The 22,967-nt window shown below is 43.5% G+C and overlaps 1 protein-coding gene across 6 annotated transcripts in view; it reads left to right on the forward strand.

Moving 5' to 3' along the window:
- The window catches only part of adgrb3 (adhesion G protein-coupled receptor B3), a 713,405-nt gene that overhangs the window by 309,323 nt on the left and 381,115 nt on the right, over window positions 1-22,967 (forward strand). For 4 of the 6 annotated variants that reach the window (XM_033021883.1, XM_033021886.1, XM_033021887.1 and 1 more), the window contains exon 3: window positions 16,158-16,268. In XM_033021883.1, the coding sequence (XP_032877774.1) occupies window positions 16,158-16,268 (111 nt within the window). Of the gene's footprint in view, window positions 1-16,157; window positions 16,269-22,967 lie in introns of those variants that run through there. The other 2 variants (XM_033021885.1, XM_033021889.1) reach the window with 2 other exon arrangements.

The following is a 22,967-nucleotide window of genomic DNA, read 5'->3' on the forward strand; positions in this document are numbered from 1 at the left end:
TAGAAACAGCAAGCCAATTGAAGTTTCATTCTTTTGGTTGCAACTTCAAATTTTTATCAATTGGTGGGGGGGGGGGGGGTCCTTGCCCAGGGGTCAAGAGCAGCTGTGGGCCAGGATGCAGTGTTCGGAAGTAGAGAGAACAAGGGCCATAAGCAGAGGGTTGGGATGTCAGGTTCAGTCAACAACCAGTGGCTGACTTGAGGCATGGAGGTGAGAGGAGTGATGGGCTTGTAAGTGGATGCCAGGGAGGACTGGGTTTGATGAAGGGATGCTTGAGCTTGGCTTCTCTGATAAAGGGCTGAACATATTGGATCGTGAGGCAGAGAGGTCAGAGACCTGGGGGCAAAATTGAGGAAACAGAAATGAGATCGCGGGTCAGGATGGACACTGGAAGCTTGGAACAAAGATTGGGTGTCGGGTGGTGAATCAGTGGGTTGGAAGGTTTGGTGCATCAGGTGGGGTTAAAGGATGACAGGCAAATGTAGGCAGTTCTTAGTAGAGACAGTAGCGCTTCTATGTTAACACATAAAATAAACTCTGAAGGTAGCAGGCTGAGGGACTGGGAGGTCACTCACCAATAGTTGAGTGACTGGGAGGTCACTCACCAATAGCAGCTTGGCAGCAGCATCACTAACCTGGAGGGTCAAGTTCTGAATGACAAAGCTGCCAGATTAGGTCTGCAGCAAGTGATAAGTGAGTCAATACAATACGATTTATTTGTGTCATTTGAACCTCATTGAGGTTCAAACGAAATTTGGTTTCTGCAGTCATACACACAAGAAAAAGAACCAAGACACAACACAATTTACACGAACATCCATCACAGTGAATTTCCTCCTCACTGTGATGGAAGGCAAAGTCTTATCTCTCCCCTGCACTCCTCATTCTCCTCCCGATGTCAGAGTCAAAGCCCCCGGCGGGCAATGGTAAGTGTCTCACGGCCATTAAAGCCACGCCGGGCGAGGCAAGGCCGCGCTCCGGGTCTTGGTGTTGGAGCTCCCGGCAGGGCGCTAACAAGTCCCGCGGCCATTTAAAGCCGTGCCGGGCGATGATGTAAGGCCCCGCTCCAGGTAATATTCGACCCGCAACTCGGGCGGGAGAAGTCGCCGTTGCGGAAGCCCCGAAAAGCGGTCTCCCAGCAGGGACCCGCGGGCTCCCGATGTCACTGTCCACCAGACCTGCGGTTGGAGCCTCCGAATCCCCGGGGTCGGGTCGCATCCGCGCGCCACCACAGCTCCTCCCGCTCCGAACTCGGCCAGCTCCGCGATGGTGGGTAAGTCCGCAGGCTCCGCGACTGGAGCCCCAGGTCGTTCCGGTTGGAGGCCGCTCCACGGTGCTAGGCCCCAACGACAACGGAGACCCGACAGGGAAAAGGTCGGGTTCTCCGTGCAGGGGAAAGATTTTAAAAGTTTCCCCCACCCCCCTAACCCTAACCCCACACACATACCCAGTTAAAAAAAAAGCACTTTAAACTAAACTCCATTCAAACATTCAAACGCGACAAAAAATTAAAAAAACGACAGACGGACTGCAGAGGCTGCTGCAACGTGAGTCGCGCCGCCCACCCAAGATACAAGGAATAAATCATTTTGTCGTTATCCTCTCTAGTCTACCTGTCCATGACATATTTTATAAAACCACATGAGTTTTCACTGGCTGCTCCAGTTTCCTCCCACATTCCAAGGACATACAGGTTTGTAGGTTAATTGACTTTGGTAATTTTGGTAAAATTGTAAATTGCACTTAGATAGTTTCAGTGTTGGCTGGTCAGTGGGGACTCTGTGGGTTGACGGACCTGTTTCCGTGCTGCATCTCTAAAGTATAAAAGTAACCATTGTACAATCCTTGTGATGTCCCGTCTTCATAGTGAAGACACCTTCTATCGTATTGTGTTGCCCTATAAATTGGGTTAGGTGTGGTCTCATCAGATGGGATCTGGCAGCATGAAATGGGCTTTCATGAGCAATGGCAAAACAGCAGCAGCAACAGAAATGACCACAATCACAATGTGTGACCTCAAGGCCCAGCTTATCTCTCACCCGAGCTTTATTATCAAACCAGTGGATCAACCTGGGTCAGTGAGGAGTGCAGATGAGCATGCTAGATGAAGAATCAAGCAGAACTAAATACAATGAGGGGCCACTGAGGACTGCATGTGTTAAACAGCAAAGACAGCATGGAAAAGCAAGGGCTCGATCTCACAATCTCATTTCTCAAAACTCTACCACATCTGATTGTAAAATAGTGGTGGACAATTAAAGTGCTCATGGCGGGTGGATGCTCCTGTCACATTCACAATGAAATTCCCAAAGTTAGTGCCAGAGACCAGGCTGAAGCAGTCGTGAACATGTTCAGCCAAATGTGGGAAGTGGGTGTTGTATCCTGCCTTTCTCCTGAGATCTCCTCCATCACAATAGCCAGTCTCCTCTGGCCTCAGCTAATCCTTAGTATCACTTGTATACACCAAAACCCTTGGGAGCGGACAATATTCCAGCTGCTCTACTGAACGCCTGTACTCCAGAACTCGGTGCTTGAATGCAGTTACAATATTGGCATCAACCTCACAATGTGGAAAATTGCCTGGGTAGGACAAATCGGTCCAGCTATTTACCTCTGAATATTCTGCTCATAACAATAAAGTGATAGAACCTGCCATCAGGTAGTTGCTCGTCAGCAGAGCCCAGTTTGGGTTTGCCAGGACCACCTGACTCGTGGCCTCATCACAGTTTTGTTCCAAACATGGACCAAAAAGCTGAACTCCAGTGGTGCATTGACAGTGAATGCCCTCACCTTACAGATAGCATTTAACCACTGGCACCTCTTGCATATGGACTCAGTGGGCTGTACATTCTGAAATAATTGGGGGATTATGCTTATGTATGGTGATAGTCTTGCTGAGCTGCATACAACAAAAAATGTTTTATGGTACCTTGGTACATGTGATAATACATAAACCATTGAACCAATAATGGCATCAAGGAGTTCTGGTAAATCTGAATTCAAAGGGAAACATTCCACGGTTGAAGTTGTGTCTCACACAAGGGAAACTGGTTGTGATCAGTCATCCCAGCCCCAGCACATCCTCAAGCCCAAACATCTTCAGCTGCTAGATCAATCACCTTCCCTCCTTCCTTCACGAGATCACAAGTTGAGAGATTTGCTGAATATTGCAGAATATTCAATTTGATTCACAATTTCTCAATACAAAAAAAAAGCCTGTGCCTGCATGGAGCAAGATGCAGACAACCTTCAGACACGGGCTATTGAGTAGCAGATAACGTGACAACGTGACGTAACCACAACAACCATGATCTGCAGTCAGAGAAAGTCCCATAACATGAATGTCATGGCGACACTCGGAGAGGACATACCATGGGCAATATGGATAGTGCTCAAACATAGGAAAGGTGCAATCACTCTAACGGTCCTCAAATATCCATCAGGAGATCGAGGAACAGATATGAAGACAAATTATGAAAGGATGCAAAAGCAACAGGGTTGTCATAGTGGATGACTAACTTCTCGAATATTGACTTGGGACTTACTTAGTGCAAAAGGCTTAGACGGGGCAGTAGGTGTATCAAAGAAAGTTTCCTAAATTAGTATGTGGACAATCCAACTGGTAAAGTACCAGTCACCAGTCCTTGGTGGTTTCCCAATACCAAGTCAAGTATGTTGATACTTGACTCGTGGATATTTGTGCAAGCAGGGATTGGAGAAACTTGGAAAAGGTCACAAAGTGGTGGACAGTGGGACAGGCAGCATCTCTAGAGAAAGTGGAAAGGTAACGTTTCGGATCATGATCCTTCTTCAGCCTGATTGAGAAACTTGGATTGTTTTCTCCGCAAATGCTGCCAGTTGGCCTAGTAGAAGTATATAAAATTATGAGAAGCACAGAGAGGAGAGACAGTCAGAATATTTTTCCCAGAGTGGAATTGTCATAGATTAGAGGGGATAGCTTTAAGATGAGAGGGGGAAAGTTTAAAGGAGATGTGCGGGGCAAATCTTTTACACAGAATGTGTTGGGTCCATGGATTGCACTGCCAGGTATGGTGCTGGAGGAGGAAGATATGATTGCGGCATTTAGAAGGCTTTTTAGCTCATGGATATGTAGGTAGTGTAGAGATATGGATCGTGTGCAGGGAGATGAAATAGGTCTATCTTGGTATCATGTTCTGCACAGATAATATGGGCCAAAGTGCATGTTCCTTTGTTGCACTGTTCTATGTCCTAACAACCTATCCTTTTACACTCAGTGTTATTACTATTTCCGTAATCCACAACCTGGGGTCAGCATTCACCAGAAACTCAAGTGCTCCAGTCACATAAATGCTGTAGCAATAAGGCCTTGTCAGAGGCCGGATATCTTGCAATGAGTGATTCACCACGTAACAACTCTAGATGTTCTCATCATCTGCAAGACACAAGTCTTGAAGCATGATGAAATATTCTTCACTTGCCTGTATATTATATTTCTCTAGCAACATTCACAAAGCTTAGTGAACAAAGAATAAAAGAGCCTGCCTGTTTGGCATCCACACATCCACCCACTGCCCTCCACCACCAGCGCAGTCTATACTATCTTCAACATGCACTATGGTTATTTATCCAATAATACCTCTCAAGCTTCCATCTCTCTCATCTTTCACCATCACCTCTCTCATCATTCTGATTACCTCCATTCATCTCCCTGTCTCTTCCCCCATTCTATTCATTCTTTCTCTTTACCCTTCCCTCTTACTTCCACTCTCCCTTCTCTCTTTTCCATCAAACCTCCTTCTGCCTCTTCATTCCCCAACTATTGCATTTCCCCGTGCTTGTGATTTAGTTGTCCCCCCAGATTTCAAACCCTGTTTGTCTGGAACGCGGCTTTGATTTTCACTGTCTTTTCCCAACGTCTCAGACCATAACATGTTAAAATGTGTGCAATTTAATTTTTGTTTTAATATTATCGCAGGCATCAAACTGATTATTATTTGTGAATAAGTCATGAATCATTGCAGGCCTACAGAGCATTTTTAGATTACAAGAAAAGGCATCAATTGATTCACTTGCCCGTGTTCTTTTATATTTGCTTCTAATATTTTTGATCTAATGTTTACAAAAATAAGCATGGCATTTCCATGATTGGAAAATAAAGGTAAAGTGGTCAAGGTTCATTGTGTGGGAGGGTTGTACACGCGCGGCAAGGTAGAAATGAGTGGAAGGGAAGATGAATTAAAGCTCTCTCTGCAGTTTAATAACAGAAAGAGAGGAAAGTTCATTAAAATAATTGGCAAAAGAAAGCAGGGGAGTAATGAGTTGTTTTATTATGCAGTCATTTCGATAATAATGTAAAAGGATGCTGAAATAGATTCACAGTGACATTGGAGAGAAGGCAGGTACGGGATACTGAGTTGGATGATCAGCCATGATCATATTGAATGGCAGTGCAGGCTCGAAGGGCCGAATGGCCTACTCCTGCACCTAATTTCTATGTTTCTATGTTTCTATTGGCTGTGGTATTTGAAGGGAGAAATTCATTTATTAATTGATTGATTGATTCAGCATGGAAACAGGCACTTCTGCCCGCCAAATTCATGCTGTTATCCCGGATCTATTATCCCACTCGCATCCACTCCCTGCACACCAGGAGCAATTTACAGAGGCCAATTGTAACCTATAAACCCACATGACTTCGGGATGGGGGAAGAAACCGGAGCACCCAGCAGAAACCAACGTAGTCACAGGGCGAAGGTACAAGCTCACCCAAATTGCACTCAAAGTCAGGATCGAACCTGGGTCTCTGGTGTTGTGAGCTCCACCAACTGCACCACTGCTACTGGGAATTGGGATAAGATCAACAATGTGGAACTAATTTGATCAATCCTTCCTCCTCAGCAAAGACACAATGGACCAATAAGCTCTTTCCGTGCTCTCCATTCTTAAAGTATAGGCTGTCCCGAGTAAAAATGATAACCAATGATACCAAAAGGATAGGAAAGGGATTGCTTGTTTAGACATTATTGTCTTCTTCTGTGCTGTCCCACTACTGTCCCGGAAGAAAGAATGATTGTTTATTGGGTTACTTTCACAACAGAAGGTTGCACCAAAAGATTTTGTACCTGATCTGTGGGGAAAGCCACAGGTGATTCACACACAGCCAGGTCCCAGAAATGTTAATGAAATAAATGACAGTTAATTTGTTATTGGTGATGTTGGCAGAGATAAGTGTTAGATTATGGAATTGCTTATATCCACTCGAAAGGACTTAATTATTTTTCTGAATGTGATTTTTCCACAATAATGGTGCTATTGAAGTTGTTAATGATACTGTTTCTAAATAGCAGTACCATTTTTGGTGTCATATTGCATCGGTACATTTCTGCGATCACGATGCTTCTTGCAACGAGTGTTTGAAAGAACCAACATGCCTTTTGCTGATGCTGTATCCACACTCCTGGTGGTGGCGGAAGGATGGTTGGGATCTATTCATCTGATGTATGAATGTCCATGTTCAGGATGGGAACAAAAAGGTCAGTTGACCATCTCAGCCTGAAACATCGACCATGTCTTTGTCTCTGCAGATACTGTCTGAGTCATCGAGTTCTTTCAGCAGTTAGCATTTGGGGAAAATGCCTTTGAAAAATTGAAATCACCATTTGCATTGTCCTCCAAGGACAAGGAGGAGTTCTGGATACATTCATTTAGCTATTGAATTGTGATTGAAGTAGAAGTTGTCTGCACTGAGGCATGCAATCTGAAGGAAGTTGATGAATACTGCCCTGGAAATGGCTGTATCTGCACTATTTGAGAGCTAACGGTGCATTACTTGGAACTTTTTAAGAGAATTCTCACTTGGTAATTAACCCTGAACACCATTTTCTTTCCCTGTGCACACGTCAATCCTGTAAGGTCAGGCTGGCCATTTACCAAAGTAGGCCTTTCAATTTCTGAAGCTTATTCTGTATCTAATTAAATGCTAACGGATATGTACGTAAAGTCTTCTTTGGCTCTGCAGCTCCTAACATTTTTTTCCTTTATTCTCCTCCTGCACGACTACATCACTATCACAAAACCTTTCTTCTCAGACCCTCAACCTATCTTTAATCGGACTTTATGGGACTTTGTCTTGCATTAAACATTATTCATTTTATCCTGTATCTGTGGAAGGCTTGCTTGGAATTGTGTGTAGTATTTTGGTTGACTGGATAGCACGCAACAACAAAAGCTTGTCATTGTACCTCGGTACATGTGGCAATAAGCTGAACTAAACTACATGTAACTAGACTAAATCAAACTATTTCCATTATAATAGGTAGAAAATAACCATCCTTTAGACCTGTTGCAGACCATGATAACTAGAGCGTGAGAAGTACATACTTCCTGCAACATCATGACCACCAAATTCCTTCCACTCCTGCTCCTGCCTACAAACACCTCCCTAACTCCCCATTCCCCACTCCCACTACGGCTACATGACCCCTTGGCTTAGAAATAGTTAAAAAAAAACAACATTGGGCCAATGAGAGAAAAATAATCTGGGATAATACTGCTCAGTCTCCTCAGGCAGAAGACTGTGAAGAATGAGTAGGCAACAGAGAGTTTCTCAGATTTTGGATATAGACGGATGATGCCAGAGAAGAGGCAGACCAGTTGGCCTGAGGTGCAGTCTTTTCCCCATTCGCGGCTGCATTGCCTGGAATAACCATGAATCAAAATCACCACCACTTCTGTCCCACATTGGATGTAGGCAATGACCCAATTGGCACACTCCCCCATTAGTGGTTCACCACGATCGAAGTTCATCTCAGCAAAGCAACTCCAGCAGTCTTTGCTTTGGAACATAATCAATCCAGGCCATTTGCAAGGTGCAGAGGCAGAGTGTTGAACTGGGTTGCACTACAGGACAACAGTGATTCAAAAGGGCACATGATGTTACTATAATTGACAGCTATTTTTCAAATGACCAATTCCTCCCCTTCACACCACCCTCATCTCATCCCATCTGTACAGCCTTTTATTCCTTTCCTCAGCACATTGACCTCTACATATGCCTCCTGATTTGGAAAGCATAGCACAACAACATAAACTGAAATTATTGAAGATAAAAAGCAGAACTGAAAAGGGTATTTTGGCCAAACCCTTTAGTCAACATTGATAAGACACGGACTTAGTACATGAACTATTTAGCTGTCATCTCTCTCTTCAGATGCCAAAGCTGCTCTTTGTCTGCAACATTTTCCATTTTCACTTTCCCAGCTTTTGTCAGTACTTTTTATTAAGGCCTTGTGTTATCTCCATCGGTCCGATAATCCCATACTTTTCTTTGAATGCCAACATTTTTAACAGCATGGAATTCTATCCTGCAGGTGGATACGGGTTTAGAAATTCAGTCGCCCAACATATGTTTATGGAGAATGGAGAATGGAGCGGCTGGGCTTGTACACTCTGGAGTTTAGAAGGATGAGAGGCTATCTTATTGAAACATATAAGATTGTTAAGGGTTTGGACACGCTAGAGGCAGGAAACATGTTCCCGATGTTGGGGGAGTCCAGAACCAGGGGCCGCAGTTTAAGAATAAAGGGTAGACCATTTAGAACGGAGACGAGGAAACACTTTTTCACACAGAGTTGTGAGTCTGTGGAATTCTCTGCCTCAGAGGGCGGTGGAGGCTGGTTCTCTGGATACTTTCAAGAGAGAGCTAGATAGGTCTCTTAAAGATAGCAGAGTCAGGCGATATGGGGAGAAGGCAGGAACGGGGTACTGATTGGGGATGATCAGCCATGATCACATTGAATGGCGGTGCTGGCTCGATGGGCCGAATGGCCTACTCCTGCACCTATTGTCTATTATGTTGTGCTGTCAAGTTTCTATTGAGTGTAAAATTGATTGTGAATTGCTAGTGTGAGCTCAGTAGTCTCAGAGATATGTGAACAGCTGCCCCCATGCCCGTGACATGCCCGTGTACATAATGTGCAACTGTGGTGTTAATCTACAAGCAACATCAAACAACAACCCCCGAAGTCTAAGAACAGCCATGGAATTAACGTTTGGTGCAGACTGCGCACTGAAAAGTAGTTCTTTACACTCAGTGACAAGCTCTGCTAAGATGATTATTAATCAGTTGCAATTTTATTGGAGAGTCAAAGGGGTGAAAGGGTGCCACGGGAATATGAAGTAAAGGCTGAAATTCAATCAGCTGTAATCTTCTCAAATCATACGGCATGGAAACATGCTTTATCTGCCCACTATGTCAATGCCTATTTACGCTGATCCCACTTGCCTACATTAGGCACATCTCCCTCATCTCATTTCCTATTTAAATTCCTATTCATATACCTTTTAAATGCTGTCATAGTATCTATTTCTACCACCTCTTCTGGCAGATAATTCCAGATAAGTACCACTCTTTATGTGTAAAAACTGCCCCTTGGATCTTCTTTCAATTTCCCCCCCTCTAATTAAACCTGTACCCTCTAGTTCTAGACACCCCTGTCCTGGGAAAAACACTCTCTCTCTCCAATCTATGTCCTTCATGCTTTTAGTAACTCTAGAAGATCACTGTTCAGCGAGAATAAACCCAGCCTCTCCAATCTCTCCTTTATACACCATCCTCCATTCTAGGCAGCCCTTGGATATTCCTATTGCTACCATATCCTTCCTGGAAGTGTGGTGACCAGAACGATACATAATATTCCAAGTATGCTCCAACCTCTGCTTTGTAGAGCTGCAATAGGACCATCCAACTCGCATACTCAATGCCTCAGCCTATGAAGGCAAGCATGGCATATGCCTTCTTCACCACCCAATCCACCTGTATCACCACTTTTAGATCCCTCTGTATATCAATCCTATTACCAGAATTTTACTTTCCCAAAGTGCATCTCCTCACACTTGTCTCGATTAAATCTCATCTGCTACTGCTTCACCCCACTTTCCAGCTGATTTCTGTCCCTATGTACCTATGAACAGTCTTCTTCTTTATCTACGACTCCAACAATTTTTGTGTCATCCACAAACTTACTAATCAGACCATTAGATCTTATTGAATTGTTTAAGAAGGAACTGCAGATGCTGGAAAATCGAAGGTACACAAAAATGCTGGAGAATCTCAGCGGGTGCAGCAGCATCTATAGAGGGAAGGAAATAGGCAACGTTTCGAGCCAAAACCCTTCTTCAGACTGATGAGGGGTGGTGGGTGGGGGGGGGTGGCGGGGAGAAGAAAGGAAAAAGGAGGAGGAGGAGCTCGAGAGCTGAGGAAGGCGAGGAGACAGCAAGGACTAACAAAATTGGGAGAATTCAATATTCATGCCCCCAGGATGCAGACTCCCCAAGCGGAATATGAGGTGTTGTTCCACCAATTTCTGGTGCTGCTAGCTCTGGCCATGGAGGAGACCCAGGACAGAGAGGTCGGATACGGAGTGGGAGGGGGAATTGAAGTGCTGAGCCACCGGGAGGTCAGATTGGTTATTGCGGACCGAGCGGAGGTGTTCGGCGAAACGATCGCCCAGCCTCCGCTTGGTCTCACCGATATAGATCTGCTGACATCTAGGGCAGCGGATGCAATAGATGTGGTTGGAGGAGATGCTGGTGAACCTCTGTCGCACCTGGAACGACTGTGGTGGGGTAGTCAGAAAGGGCTGCTGTTAATTGGTATGTTTGTTTCATGCTATGAGGAGGGTTGCGTTGAACAGAGAAAAGGAATAGGCCATACAGTCTACCATGTCTGCCCCAATCATGATAACAATCGAAACTAATTCTAAATGCTAACACTTGGACTGTCTCCCTTTTCCTGCCTGTTCATACACCTGTCTGAATATCACTCTACGATCTACTGCTACCACTTCATGTGGGCTACGCATTCAATGCCTCCTCCTCCTGCACCTATCTTCTATGTTTCTATATTGGGGACGATCAGCCATGATCACAATGAATGGCGGTGGGGACTCGAAGGGCCGAATGGCCTCCTCCTGCACCTATATTCTATGTTTCTATGCATAAATAATTGTATTAAAGAATATTCCTCAAACATCTTCTTTAAATTTTCCACCCAACATCGTAAAGTTCTACCTCAAGTATTTGACATTTCCATCCTGGGAAAAGATTCTACCTACTTTATGTATGTCCCTCATAATTGTATACAGTGCTTCTATCAGGTCAACCGTCAACACTCTAGAGAAAACAATCCAAGTTTGTCCAACCTCTCCTTATAGCTAATACCCTCCAATGCAGATGGACATTGTGTGGCAAATCTGGGCGAGCATCAAGGAAAAGGTTATTTTTGTGACCAATGGAGTTCCACAATCCCCCGACTAATGAAGGCAAGCATAACATTTGCCTTCTTTACCACTCTATCTACTTGTGTTTCCACTTTCAGGGAGTTATGGACTTGGACCCCAAGATCCCTTTGTATATCAATGTTGCAAGGGTCATGCCATTTTCCCTTTACATTCGACCTCCTAAAGGGCAACGCCTCACACTTGCTCAGATTAAACTCTATCTGTCATTTCTCTGTCCATTTCTGTAGCTGATCTACATCCCACTGTATACTTTGACAGTCTTCCTCAAAGTCCAAAACCCTAGCAATCTTGTCGTTATCTGCAAATTTACTAACCAATATATATATCACAAAAAGCAGATTTCCCAGCACAGGTCCCTGTGGAACTTGTGTAGGAAGGAACTGCAGATGCTGGTTTAAATCGAAGGTAGACACAGAATGCTGGAGTAACTCAGCGGGTCAGGTAGCATCTCTGGAGAGTAGAAATGGGTGACGTTTCGGGTCGAGACCCTTCTTCAGTCTGAGATGCTGCCTGACCCGTTGAGTTACTCCAGAATTTTGTGTCTCCCTGTGGAACTCCACGGGTGACAGAACTCCAGCCTGAATATTGCCCTTCCACTATAACCCTCTGTCTTCTATCAGTAAATCGGTTTGACTTTCCCTTTCCTATTCCCCTGACTTTCAATCTGAAAAAGGGTCTCGATCCAAAACTTCACCTATCCTTTTCTCCAAAGATGCTGCCTGACCCGCTGAGTTACTCCAGATTTTTGTGTCTAAACTGGTTCTGAATCTGTGCAATTTAGCCACTGGGTGACTTTATCAAATGCCTCACTAAAATCCATGGAGACAACATCCGCCAACTGACCCTCATTGATCACCTTCATCACCTCCTCAAAAAACTCAATATGGTTAGCAAGACATGCCATGTACAAAGCCATGCTGACTGTCCCGAATTAACCCAATCTCGTCCAATTGGAAGCAAATCCTCCCCGAACAATCCTCTCCAATAATTTCCCTATCACTGGCATGAGACTTGCTGGCCTGGATTCTCTCCACCTTCTTAAAAATGGTACAAAATTAGCAACTCTCCACTCTTCTGAGAACATGCCTGAGGCGAGGGAAGAGACTATGTGATGACTCCCACAATCACCTCTTTGGCCTCTCTCAATAACCTGAGATAGCTCACATCACGTCCTGGAGAATTATCCACCTTAATTTTCATCAAGAGCCCCAACACTTCCTCCTTCTTAAAATCTCAAAATGCCATCATTGATTAGTATTCTCCACAAAATGTGTAGGGGGGAACTGCAGATGCTGGTTTAAACTGAAGATAGACACAAAAAGCTGGAGTAACTCAGCGAGACAGGCAGCATCTCTGGAGAGATAGAATGGGTGACGTTTGGGGTCGAGACCCTTCTTCAGACTCCAGATACTGCCTGTCCCACCGAGTTACTCCTGCTTTTTGTGTCTGCCTTTAGAATTATCCACACTTCCCCACTCCATGTTCTTCTCCTTGATGAAAAAAAGATGCAAAGTACTCATTTTGTATCTTGCCTACACCCCCTGACTACGAGCATAAATTCCCTTCTTTAATCTTGTCCAACCTACTCACTGGTTCTCCTTTTATTTTTAAACTATGTGTAAAATGCCTTGAGATTTCTTTAATTCAACTCACCAGAGCCATTCTGCGGCCCATATTGGCCCTTCTAATTGCCCACTTGAGCTTTTTCTTTCGTGCCTTAAAGGCCCTGTCTGATTTCATTGACTTAAATCTTGCATGGAATAAGTAGACTCCAGGCTCAGAGAAAAAGTGTGTAAGGTTAGATGTGGACCCCTCCACATTCCCAGATGTCTCACACGAGCTATTGAGCTGGATTAAGATTGCACTGATAACCAGACATGCAAGCCTATCCGCTTCCACCTGCAAATGTTTCAAAGCAAATCCACGTCTGTGTTCTCTAACATAGGTGTACTCCCTCTCTGGTCAGTAGATACACTGGCTACCCTTTCCCCCTTTCCCCCTGCAAGCATGTTGCAATGCATGCTTGGGGATTCAGCATATGCAGAATTTCGCAATGCTGCCCTCTAATTGAGAGTCCGAGCTGGGAATTGGGAAATCAGATATTTATCCTTTGCATCTGGTGCATCTCGGGAAGATCAGTGGATGGGGACAAGGCAAGAACGTCCCGTTTGACGGTTACACTTTGATGGAAGTAGGAGATGATGGGGAAGGTGGGATCCGAGAAACTGGAGTTGGTCTGGTCACACCATTATACCCAGATTGATCCTGGACATAGCACTGGTTCCATGGCAGCTGATGCCTTCCCCCGTGTATTAACAATATGGGTGTAGTCTGCCCTCCACGTTTCTGCTGCTGCAATCTGTAGTTGCAAGCGGCAGGCTCCCACAAGAAGAGAAGAGTCTGTGACCTGGTGTGTGTGTGTGATTTTATAAGTGTATGGTATAAGATGCATGGAAGGACTCTACGAGGTGTGTGATTGGACTCACAGTGCGTTGATCAGACATGAATGGTCATTAAATTTCTCATGGCAATGGATCAAAGCCCTTCGGGCCTGACTAGGAGTGATAATCCCTCTGGCCATCTCCGTCCGCAGTGCCTCGGGCCTACCTCTGGGGCTTCCCGGGTCCCCTCTGCCACGAAGATTTCCAAGCAGTAGTTGGTGAAACAAGATCATCAGGCACATCGACTGCCCTGATGACAATGGGGGCACCTCAAGCTGCGCACTATGGGGGCACCTCAAGTGACTTCCTGTCCTGGCTGCCTCAATAATCTCCTTCCCATTTAGAGGTGGAGACAGGACTAAAGTGGGCAGGGGTTGTTTTCAGTGGGAATGCTAGACTCATTAAATTATCGACACCAGTGGAATAACATGGCAACCTTTAAAGGACATCATGCATTGTGGGCATTGGGACAAATTGGCACATGTCTCCCCATTATTCCCAAATTGAATCTTTGCTTTTATTGACTTGTCAATTGTTAGTCTAGGGGGTGTCATTTTTATCATGGCAATTTCTAGCAAGGATAATGATCAGTTAGAAATTTGAGCAGCGAAGGGCGGATAAAGTTTAGCCTGGATAATGTGCAGCTGGGGCATTGAGTGTAAACGTTGGGAAGTCATGTTGTAGCTGTATAAAACATTAGGCCACATTTCCAGTCTGGTGTACAGTTCTCATTGCCACACTACAGGAAGGATGTGGAAGCTTTGGAACGAGTGCAGAAGAGGTTCACCAGGATACTGCCAGGACTGAAGGATATTGGCTATAAGAACAGATTGGACAAACTCGGATTGACTTCGCTCGAGTGCCAGAGGCTGAAGGGTGACTTAATGGAAGGATATAAAATTATAGGAGACATAAAAAGGGTAGATAATCAGAGAGAGAATCTCAGGATTCTCAGAATCTCAGGATGGGAAAGTCATATACTAGAGGGCATAGGTTAAGGTGGGGGGGGGATTTTAAAAGAGATTTGTATTTAAGGGTGGTATGTTCGTGGAAAGTGCTAACAGGGAAGGTCACGATGCAGACACAATTATCAACACTTAAGGGGCATCTAGGCAGACACGTGAATAGGCAGAGAATAGAGAGTTATCAGATTAGTTTAATTTGGCATCATGGTCAGCCCAGCAATGGTGGGCCGAAGGGCCTGTTCATGTGCTATTTATGTTGTTATGTTCTAATGTAATCCTTTCCCCCAGAATGAATGTTTGCATTTGAGGAAATCCTGAACATAAGTTTACTGCTTTTGCTACTGTAAAACGACCACACTTGATGACCCTAGACTTAGACCCAAGCCAAGCTTCACCTTTAAGGTGATGTACAATCAATCAATGCAGTTTTTAATGAAAGTGAATGCTTACTTAGCTACCTTTAATCATTAAGGGGAAGCAAGATTAATATATACGGGGAAAGGAACAATCATTCATAACTCTTATGGGCAATTCAGGGGAAAATGTTTCCATAGATTGTTAAGTACATGGACCTTGACACCACAAGGCATAGCTGTTGCAGTTGGTGGAGGCTCATTAACTTGAACAGAGGAATGGATAAGGGATCAGAAAGTTATGGGAATAATGTGAAATGATCAGTGATACTTGGAAGCCTGTGAAGTGCATAAATACTGGCAGAGAATAATTTAGTCAAACGAGCAGTTCAGTTCTGTAAATTCCATATAAGTTACCCATCAAATGTAATTTTACTTAAAAGGGTCTCTTTGAGATATCTACATGTTATGCACTGTTGACATTTACAGCCTTAAAACCTGCTGCAAAAATTTATCACCCTTACTCAAAAGAGAATGCTGACAATATTCAGCAAGTCAGGCAGCGCCTGTGGAGAGAGAAACAGTTGATGTTTCAGCTGCCAATGAGCTTCATCAATTTTATTTTTCATCGATTTAGTTCCGTCAGACGGTGGCGGACTGGGTCTAAAAATATTGGTTACCAGGAGACAAAGGGGGCCCACTTCATCAGGGGCCCACTTGATATAGGGGGCCCACTTCATCAGGGGCCCACTTGATATAGGGGGCCCACTTCATCAGGGGCCCACTTGCCATTGGGCAAGCTGACACCCTGTCAAGTCCGCCACTGCCATCAGGAACAATGCTTGCAGAACTAAGCAGCCTCTGTCAGGGATTTGTGGAGAAATTTGACTTCCAGAGCGCGAGGAAAATCCCAATCCCACCCAATCCAGCGACAAAACTACAACGAGCGCGTGTAATTTGATTTAATACACGGATTGGAATAAGAAGTACAACATTCTGAACCTGTTTTATATTCATACCTTGTCATTAAGATCAGTAAAAATGCATAAGATACAAATGTGAATGTGTGAATTGTGCAATCATTGGAGCTTTCATAAACCTCTATTCTGTCCTTAGAATTTGGAATGATGAAAGAGCATACAATAAAAAGTCAGCGACCTCGATCAGTTCATGAGAGAAAGGTCCCTCAGGAACAAGCTGATGCTGGTAAAATTATGCCACGTACTGGTAATTAATTCAATAGTCTCTACCTGTCTTCATTTGATCAACTTAACAAACCCACTGCATGTTTTCATAAATCTTTTTTTTTCTTGTAGTTGTTCAGCTGATGTTTCTTGTATATTAACTGTATTCTTTATGGTCAGTCACCTCAAAGTGTCCAGAAGTACCTTCAAGTCGGAAGCTATTTTGAAGGCATTCATAATTGGCAATGACATTTTGGAAGAGTAGAATGAGTCCTAAAAACACATGTTGCATGGAAACATTAAAATTATTCTTATTATTTACACGGGCTTCCACTAGTTTTGAACATATGATACTCCAAACTGATGCATGAACTGAGTTTGTTGAAATTTGAAACAAGTGTTTGTGTGTGAGTGCTTATGCTCCTTATGTGCATTTGCTTAGAGTTCCTCGTGGGAGTCACAGTGCTGGGAATTCTTTACCTATCCCGAGTGTCAGGAAATACACGGGATCAAGTGAAACACTGGTTTTACATACACCTGGTTTTACTTACACTGTCAAGCCAACTTGTCCCATGGATTTCCTGCTCGGGATTTGGTTAATGTTTACCCCAGGATCTCTGTAGCCATTCATCTTGTCACTTTGTGTTTACTGTTAGAGAACTAGAATGTGCATGCTACCAGAGCTTCAATAGGACTTGTGATGTAGAATAATGTTTACATTAAGATTTCAAGGCAATATTAACGCCTGCTTCAATTCAAGCAATTGTAATTAACATATTAATCATTTAAAAAGCTTAACAAACTCATATTTTTCACCTCTGATGAATATATACATCTGTTCAAATTGCTAACATTTCATCTATTTTCTCTTATTAAGTATGGTTTGGGGGTACAACTGTTATCCTTCCTTGACTGAGGAAATGGGCAGCTTGCCAAACTCTCACTTACTGCAGGCTGTTCATTCTGATATTCTTAGACTGTACAAAGGTTTATTTCAGTTTATTTCCTCTTGGTTTCGTGACATGGAAGTTTATTACTTTTAAAGAAAACGCATTCAGATTTGCACAAGCACAAGCACATTGAAATGGTTACGTCCAAATTTTGGAGATGGTTAGTTATTTCAAGATTAGCATTCAGTGGCATTAATGGTGGGCAATGCCCACCTGTCCCGTTTCATTCAGGCTTCCCAGGAGTCTGGCGCTTGAGAAGCGTTTTTAATTAGCAAGAAGTGCTTCCGAAGAAATTGTCATGGCATTGGAGTTCAGAGCTAAGAGAAAGGGTTGGGTTAGTAGATAAAGAGCAGACGAAGCGATTGACAAAATTAGCTGCCTAGAATGAAGGTGCACCCTTTCTGCCAGCCAGCCAGCCAAGGAATGACACATATAACTGTGCTGAAGAGCCTTCAGTTCAGTTTGGCCAACATCCTACCTGACAAAAGTCAGATTATGGTAAGTAGCTTCTCCAAAGTGCTGAGTCTCAGGATATTCAAATGCAAATTAGTATTTTCATTTATCTTTACTTTTGCATGCTTCCTGCCTTTAAACTTTCATGTCTTCATGCTTGTGCTTCTAACTTTGTTGGCACCGGCCCAGAATCAGTGGACAGTTTTGCTGCGAAGTGCGCTAGTTCAGGATTGGTGTATAACTGCACTTAGTGTTCATGTAACTGTTGTTTTCATCCAAGGAATCGGAGCAACAGGACCATCCACACATATAAAAAATATGTCAAATTGCTGCTGCACTCTCTCCAATCTGTCTCAGCATCAAACTATAATTTAAAGAGAATGAAAAGCAAAAAATATGCAGATGCTAAAATCTGAAATGAAAACAGAAGATACTCAAGATGCATAGAACGTCAGGCAGCACCTGATGGGAGAAAAACAGAGTTAATGATTTACGTCGATGGCTTTGCAATACAACAGATTAAAGCTCATTTACTTCAAATGGAACCTTGTTTTTCTCTCTTCACAAATGTTGCCTGATTAGTGTATAAAGCTTTTCACCTCGGTAGTTTAGTTTAGAGATACAGCGCAGAAACAGGCCCTTCGGCCCACCGAGCCCACACATTAACACTACCCTGCACACACAAGGGACAATTTACACTTATACCAAGCCTATTTACCTACAAACCTGTACATCTTTGGAGGAAACCGAAGACCTCGGAGAAAACCCACTTAGTCACGGGGAGAGCATACAAACTCCACACAGACAGCACCAGTGGTCAGGATTGAACCCAGGTCTCCGGCACTTCAAGAGCTGTACGGCAGCAACTCTACCGCTGTGACACTGTGCCGCCCACATGACAATAAACTAAACTCAAACTCAACTCCAACATTTTTTTTTTTTTAAATGCTGCACTTTTTGGCTTTAATTTTATTAAGCAAGGCCATTTCTACAAATACATATTTTTAATGTTTTAGGTTTGGAATTAATTCACAAAAAGGCATTTTAAATTGAGTGGAACGTTATATCCTGCCATTTCTGTCTGAATTAATGTGTGCTTTTTTAATGTTTATTATAATAAAATAACTTGAACGTTTATGGGGAAAAAAAAGCTATTGTAGGCTTAGGTAAAATAAAATACTCTACCGCGGAGTAATTCAGTAATTTCATTAAAACGATCTCTAGATATGTCAGTATTGAAATTAAATTCAAACCCTCAATTAAACCACACAGTGAGATGCAATTCTAAGAATTGCCAGTTTAGTAGGTAATAAGAAAGATGAAGCATCATTTTTTCCTGGCAGAATTATCGGTTCCCTGTGTTGACTTCATTTAAGCACAAGCACAAAGCAAATGCTTCGATTTTCCAGCGTCTACAGTTCCTTCTTAAACAACACGTCAGTTGGAAATAGGTTTCATTTCCTCTTTTTTGATAATTTCCCAAACTATTTCACCAGGTTGCTGTCCATTTTGATTAAATTGCTGCGAGCACACAGGAATGCAAGAACTAGAGACTTTAGTTTAACTGGGTTCATAAAATAGCAGCTCCAGAGTTTTACAAAGACAGTGAAACATAGAAACATAGAAACATAGAAAATACGTGCAGGAGTAGGCCATTCGGCCCTTCGAGCCTGCACCGCCATTCAATATGATCATGGCTGATCATCCAACTCAGTATCCTATACCTGCCTTCTCTCCATACCCCCTGATCCCTTTAGCCACAAGGGCCACATCTAACTCCCTCTTAAATATAGCCAATGAACTGGCCTCAACTACCTTCTGTGGCAGAGAATTCCAGAGATTCACCACTCTCTGTGTGAATTTTTTTTTCTCATCTCGGTCCTAAAAGATTTCCCACTTATCCTTAAACTGTGACCCCTTGTTCTGGACTTCCCCAACATCAGGAACAATCTTCCTGCATCTAGCCTGTCCAACCCCTTAAGAATTTTGTAAGTTTCTATAAGATCCCCCCTCAATCTTCTAAATTCCAGCGAGTACAAGCCGAGTCTATCCAGTCTTTCTTCATATGAAAGTCCTGACATCCCAGGAATCAGTCTGGTGAACCTTCTCTGTACTCCCTCTATGGCAAGAATGTCCTTCCTCAGATTAGGAGACCCAAGAGTCTTACAAAATGATCTGTTTGGAACAACCAGAGAGAGAGGCAGGACATTGGACACGTTTAGATTGCTAATGGTAGATTTCAGCAATAATTTCTGTTCATTAAAAAAAAATGACTCCAATTTGTTCAACCTTGCTGTTTGGTATCATTTTGAAGACAAGCTATTCCTCTTTTTCCTTTCTTCCCCACTCATACCCACCCCTCTCCTCCACTCCTACCATGACATATATCTGAAACAGTATTGATTCTTTGCTTCCACTTTCCTTAATGAAATAAATAGTTTTGCTGCTTTTGTTTGAATGCTTTAAAAAATCCTTTGTCTTCTGCATGTTAAACACCTAAGAACTTCAAAGCGTAAGCAAATAGGGGAAGGAGTAGGCCTCTTGACCTGTCTCCTTCCATTCAATATGATCAGGGCTTATCTGCTCCAGGTCTCAACTCTTCCATTGTGCTGGATCCCCACAGCAAAATATGATCTGCCTCCTCCTTAAATAACTCCAATAATCTAGACTTCACAATACCCCCAGAAAGAAAATTCCAGAAACCCATCACCGTCTGCAGAAAAAGGTACAACAAGGTCAGTTTTAAAAGTCTGCTCCCTTATTTTGTAACTCTGTTGTTCGAGATTCTTCCACGAGCAGAAACATATTGACATGTGTCCTGTCCCCTCCAGATCTTATATGTTTCCATTAAATCACCCCTTATTTTTCTAACTCCAAAGTGCTGATAGAGCTGCTGCCTCAGAGATCTGGGATCAATCTTGACCTCAGGGGGCTGTCTGCGTGGAGTCTGCACGTTCTCCCTGTAAATGTGTGGGTTTCTGAGGATGCCTGGTTTCCTCCCAAGGACAAGTGCATTTGTAGGTTAATGTAGGTTGTAGGATGCAGGAAAAATGTTCCCAATGTTGGGCGAGTCCAGAACCAGGGGCCACAGCCTTAGAACAAAGGGAAGGTCATTTAAGACTGAGGTGAGAAAAAAACCTTTTCACCCAGAGAGTTGTGAATTTATGGAATTCCCTGCCACAGAGGGCAGTGGAGGCCAAATCACTGGATGGATTTAAGAGAGAGTTAGATAGAGCTCTAGGGGCTAGTGGAGTCAAGGGATATGGGGAGAATGCAGGCATGGGTTATTGATAGGGGACGATCAGCCATGATCACAATGAATGGCGGTGCTGGCTCGAAGGGCCGAATGGCCTCCTGCACCTATTTTCAATGTTTCTATGTTTCTATGTTAATTGGCCTCTGTAAATTGCTCCTGTTGGCTAGGGAGTTGATGCGAAAGTGAGATAACATAGAACTTATGTGAATGGGTGATCGATGGTCGGGGTGAAGTTACTGGACCGAAGGGCCTGTTTCCATGCTGTATCACAAAACTAAACTAATGAACATCTGAATTCTTGACAGGAAGTCCCCAGTTTACAACAGGGTTCTGTTCCCAAGAACTGTCCATCACCCAAACAGTCTATAAGTTGGAAACAAACAAAAGCAGTGCACGGGAGAGGATCACAGAAACAGCTGTGATGGGAGAACTAGCGGGCATGGGGCGAGCAGGCACCAGCCAGCCTCAAAGTCTCAGTGAGTGGGCGGCGGAGTCTGCTCAGTGCTCCCACCTCTGCTCGGCTCAATCCTACCCCACGTGTAATGTGAAAACCATGGGAACGCCCTGTTTCCACCCGCAGAAAATACCTGCAGCTCCGCAGCAGCCAGCAAATCATTCCCACCAGTTACTCAAACACTATGTGTCCATAAGACAGGCATTCATAACCTTGGGAGGACCTTGGTAGGACCTGTGGATGCTCGTGGTTTATGGGACAGGCCTTTCATTCCAATAAGTTGCAGGTGAATCTCTTTCGGTCTGCCTCCAATCCCTTTCTTAAATAAGAGGATTAAAACTGGGCTCAGTACGCTAGGTGTGGCCTCACCAACGCCTGTACTATTGTAACAATATTTCCCTATTTCTAAACGCCAATCCTCTTGCAGTGAAGGCCAATATGCCATTTGTCTTCCTAACCACGTATAACATCTGGCTGTAAAACATTTTGCAATCCATACACAAGAACACCCAGATCTATCACCCAGATTCACTCATTTACGATCTTTCAGCCATTTAGATAATAGTCTATCTTTAGACTCTGCTTGTCAAAGTGCATGACTCACACTTGGCATTAAGCAGGCTTTTGCTTTCTCGCACAACCTATCGATATCCTCTCGCAGTTTCCAAATATTCTCCCTCCTACCTTTCTTCATATTGTTGGCAACCTCACAGACTGGGTCAGTCTCCCTCCTCTGGGTCATTCATTTAAATCGTAAATAATGGAAGGTCAAGGATTGATCCTTAAGCTCCTCCACTGGTTACATCCTCCCAGCCCACTGAAAATCCAATTGTTTTGACTCTTCGTCTTCTTTGCATTAACCAAGTGTGCTCAGTTATCCTTTAACTGAGAACGTTTTGAGCAGTTCTAATAAATTGAAACAAAATGTCTTCAAGTTGAAATAAAAATGCAAAATGCTGGATCTGACACAGTATCTTGAAGAGGGAAGGCTAATGGCAATAGCAGTTCCAGGTAGAGCAGGCAGCACCCACCCATTTGAAAGCAAGGGTTTTGCAGACTTTGGCACATGCATAATCAAATGCAGAAAGCCCCAACATTGCATTTGACACTCTGCAGAGGTCCGTAACTGCAGTAGTCCCTAACTTATTCTGCAATGGTTGGCGTACATTGCAATCTGCTCTACTGTTGGACCCACTGTGGAGACCAGTGGTAGACAGTTGCTTTCTGAAAATTCCCCAACTTTCACGCAATGAATTTGTTTTCAGATCCAGTACCGGGCTAAATCTGACGCAGGATTCACTGCTCCATATATTTTGATGTAGATTGTAGGGGTGCAGAAAATAAAATTATCCATCTGCCAAATTACTGTTCTTTTTAATGATTTGTGTTTGTTTGATATTTGGAATTATTTTTAAATGTTTTAGTTGATTTTTGGTTCAATATCATAGACACTCTGATACATTTAACAACTTTGACAACTTGCAAAGCTTGAAGGCTGTCAAAGTCTTTAGGGGCAGGGTTTCCCTAGTGGCCCATCACTGCTCAGGACTTATCGCTGAAATCAAGTTTGCTTTAGGCTAGCAAGGTAGACCCTCCACGTTTGGACCAGATACCTTTGACTATCTGGTG

This window comes from Amblyraja radiata, chromosome 5 (genome assembly GCF_010909765.2).
Source record: "Amblyraja radiata isolate CabotCenter1 chromosome 5, sAmbRad1.1.pri, whole genome shotgun sequence".
In the NCBI taxonomy this organism is placed as follows: Eukaryota; Metazoa; Chordata; class Chondrichthyes; order Rajiformes; family Rajidae; genus Amblyraja; species Amblyraja radiata.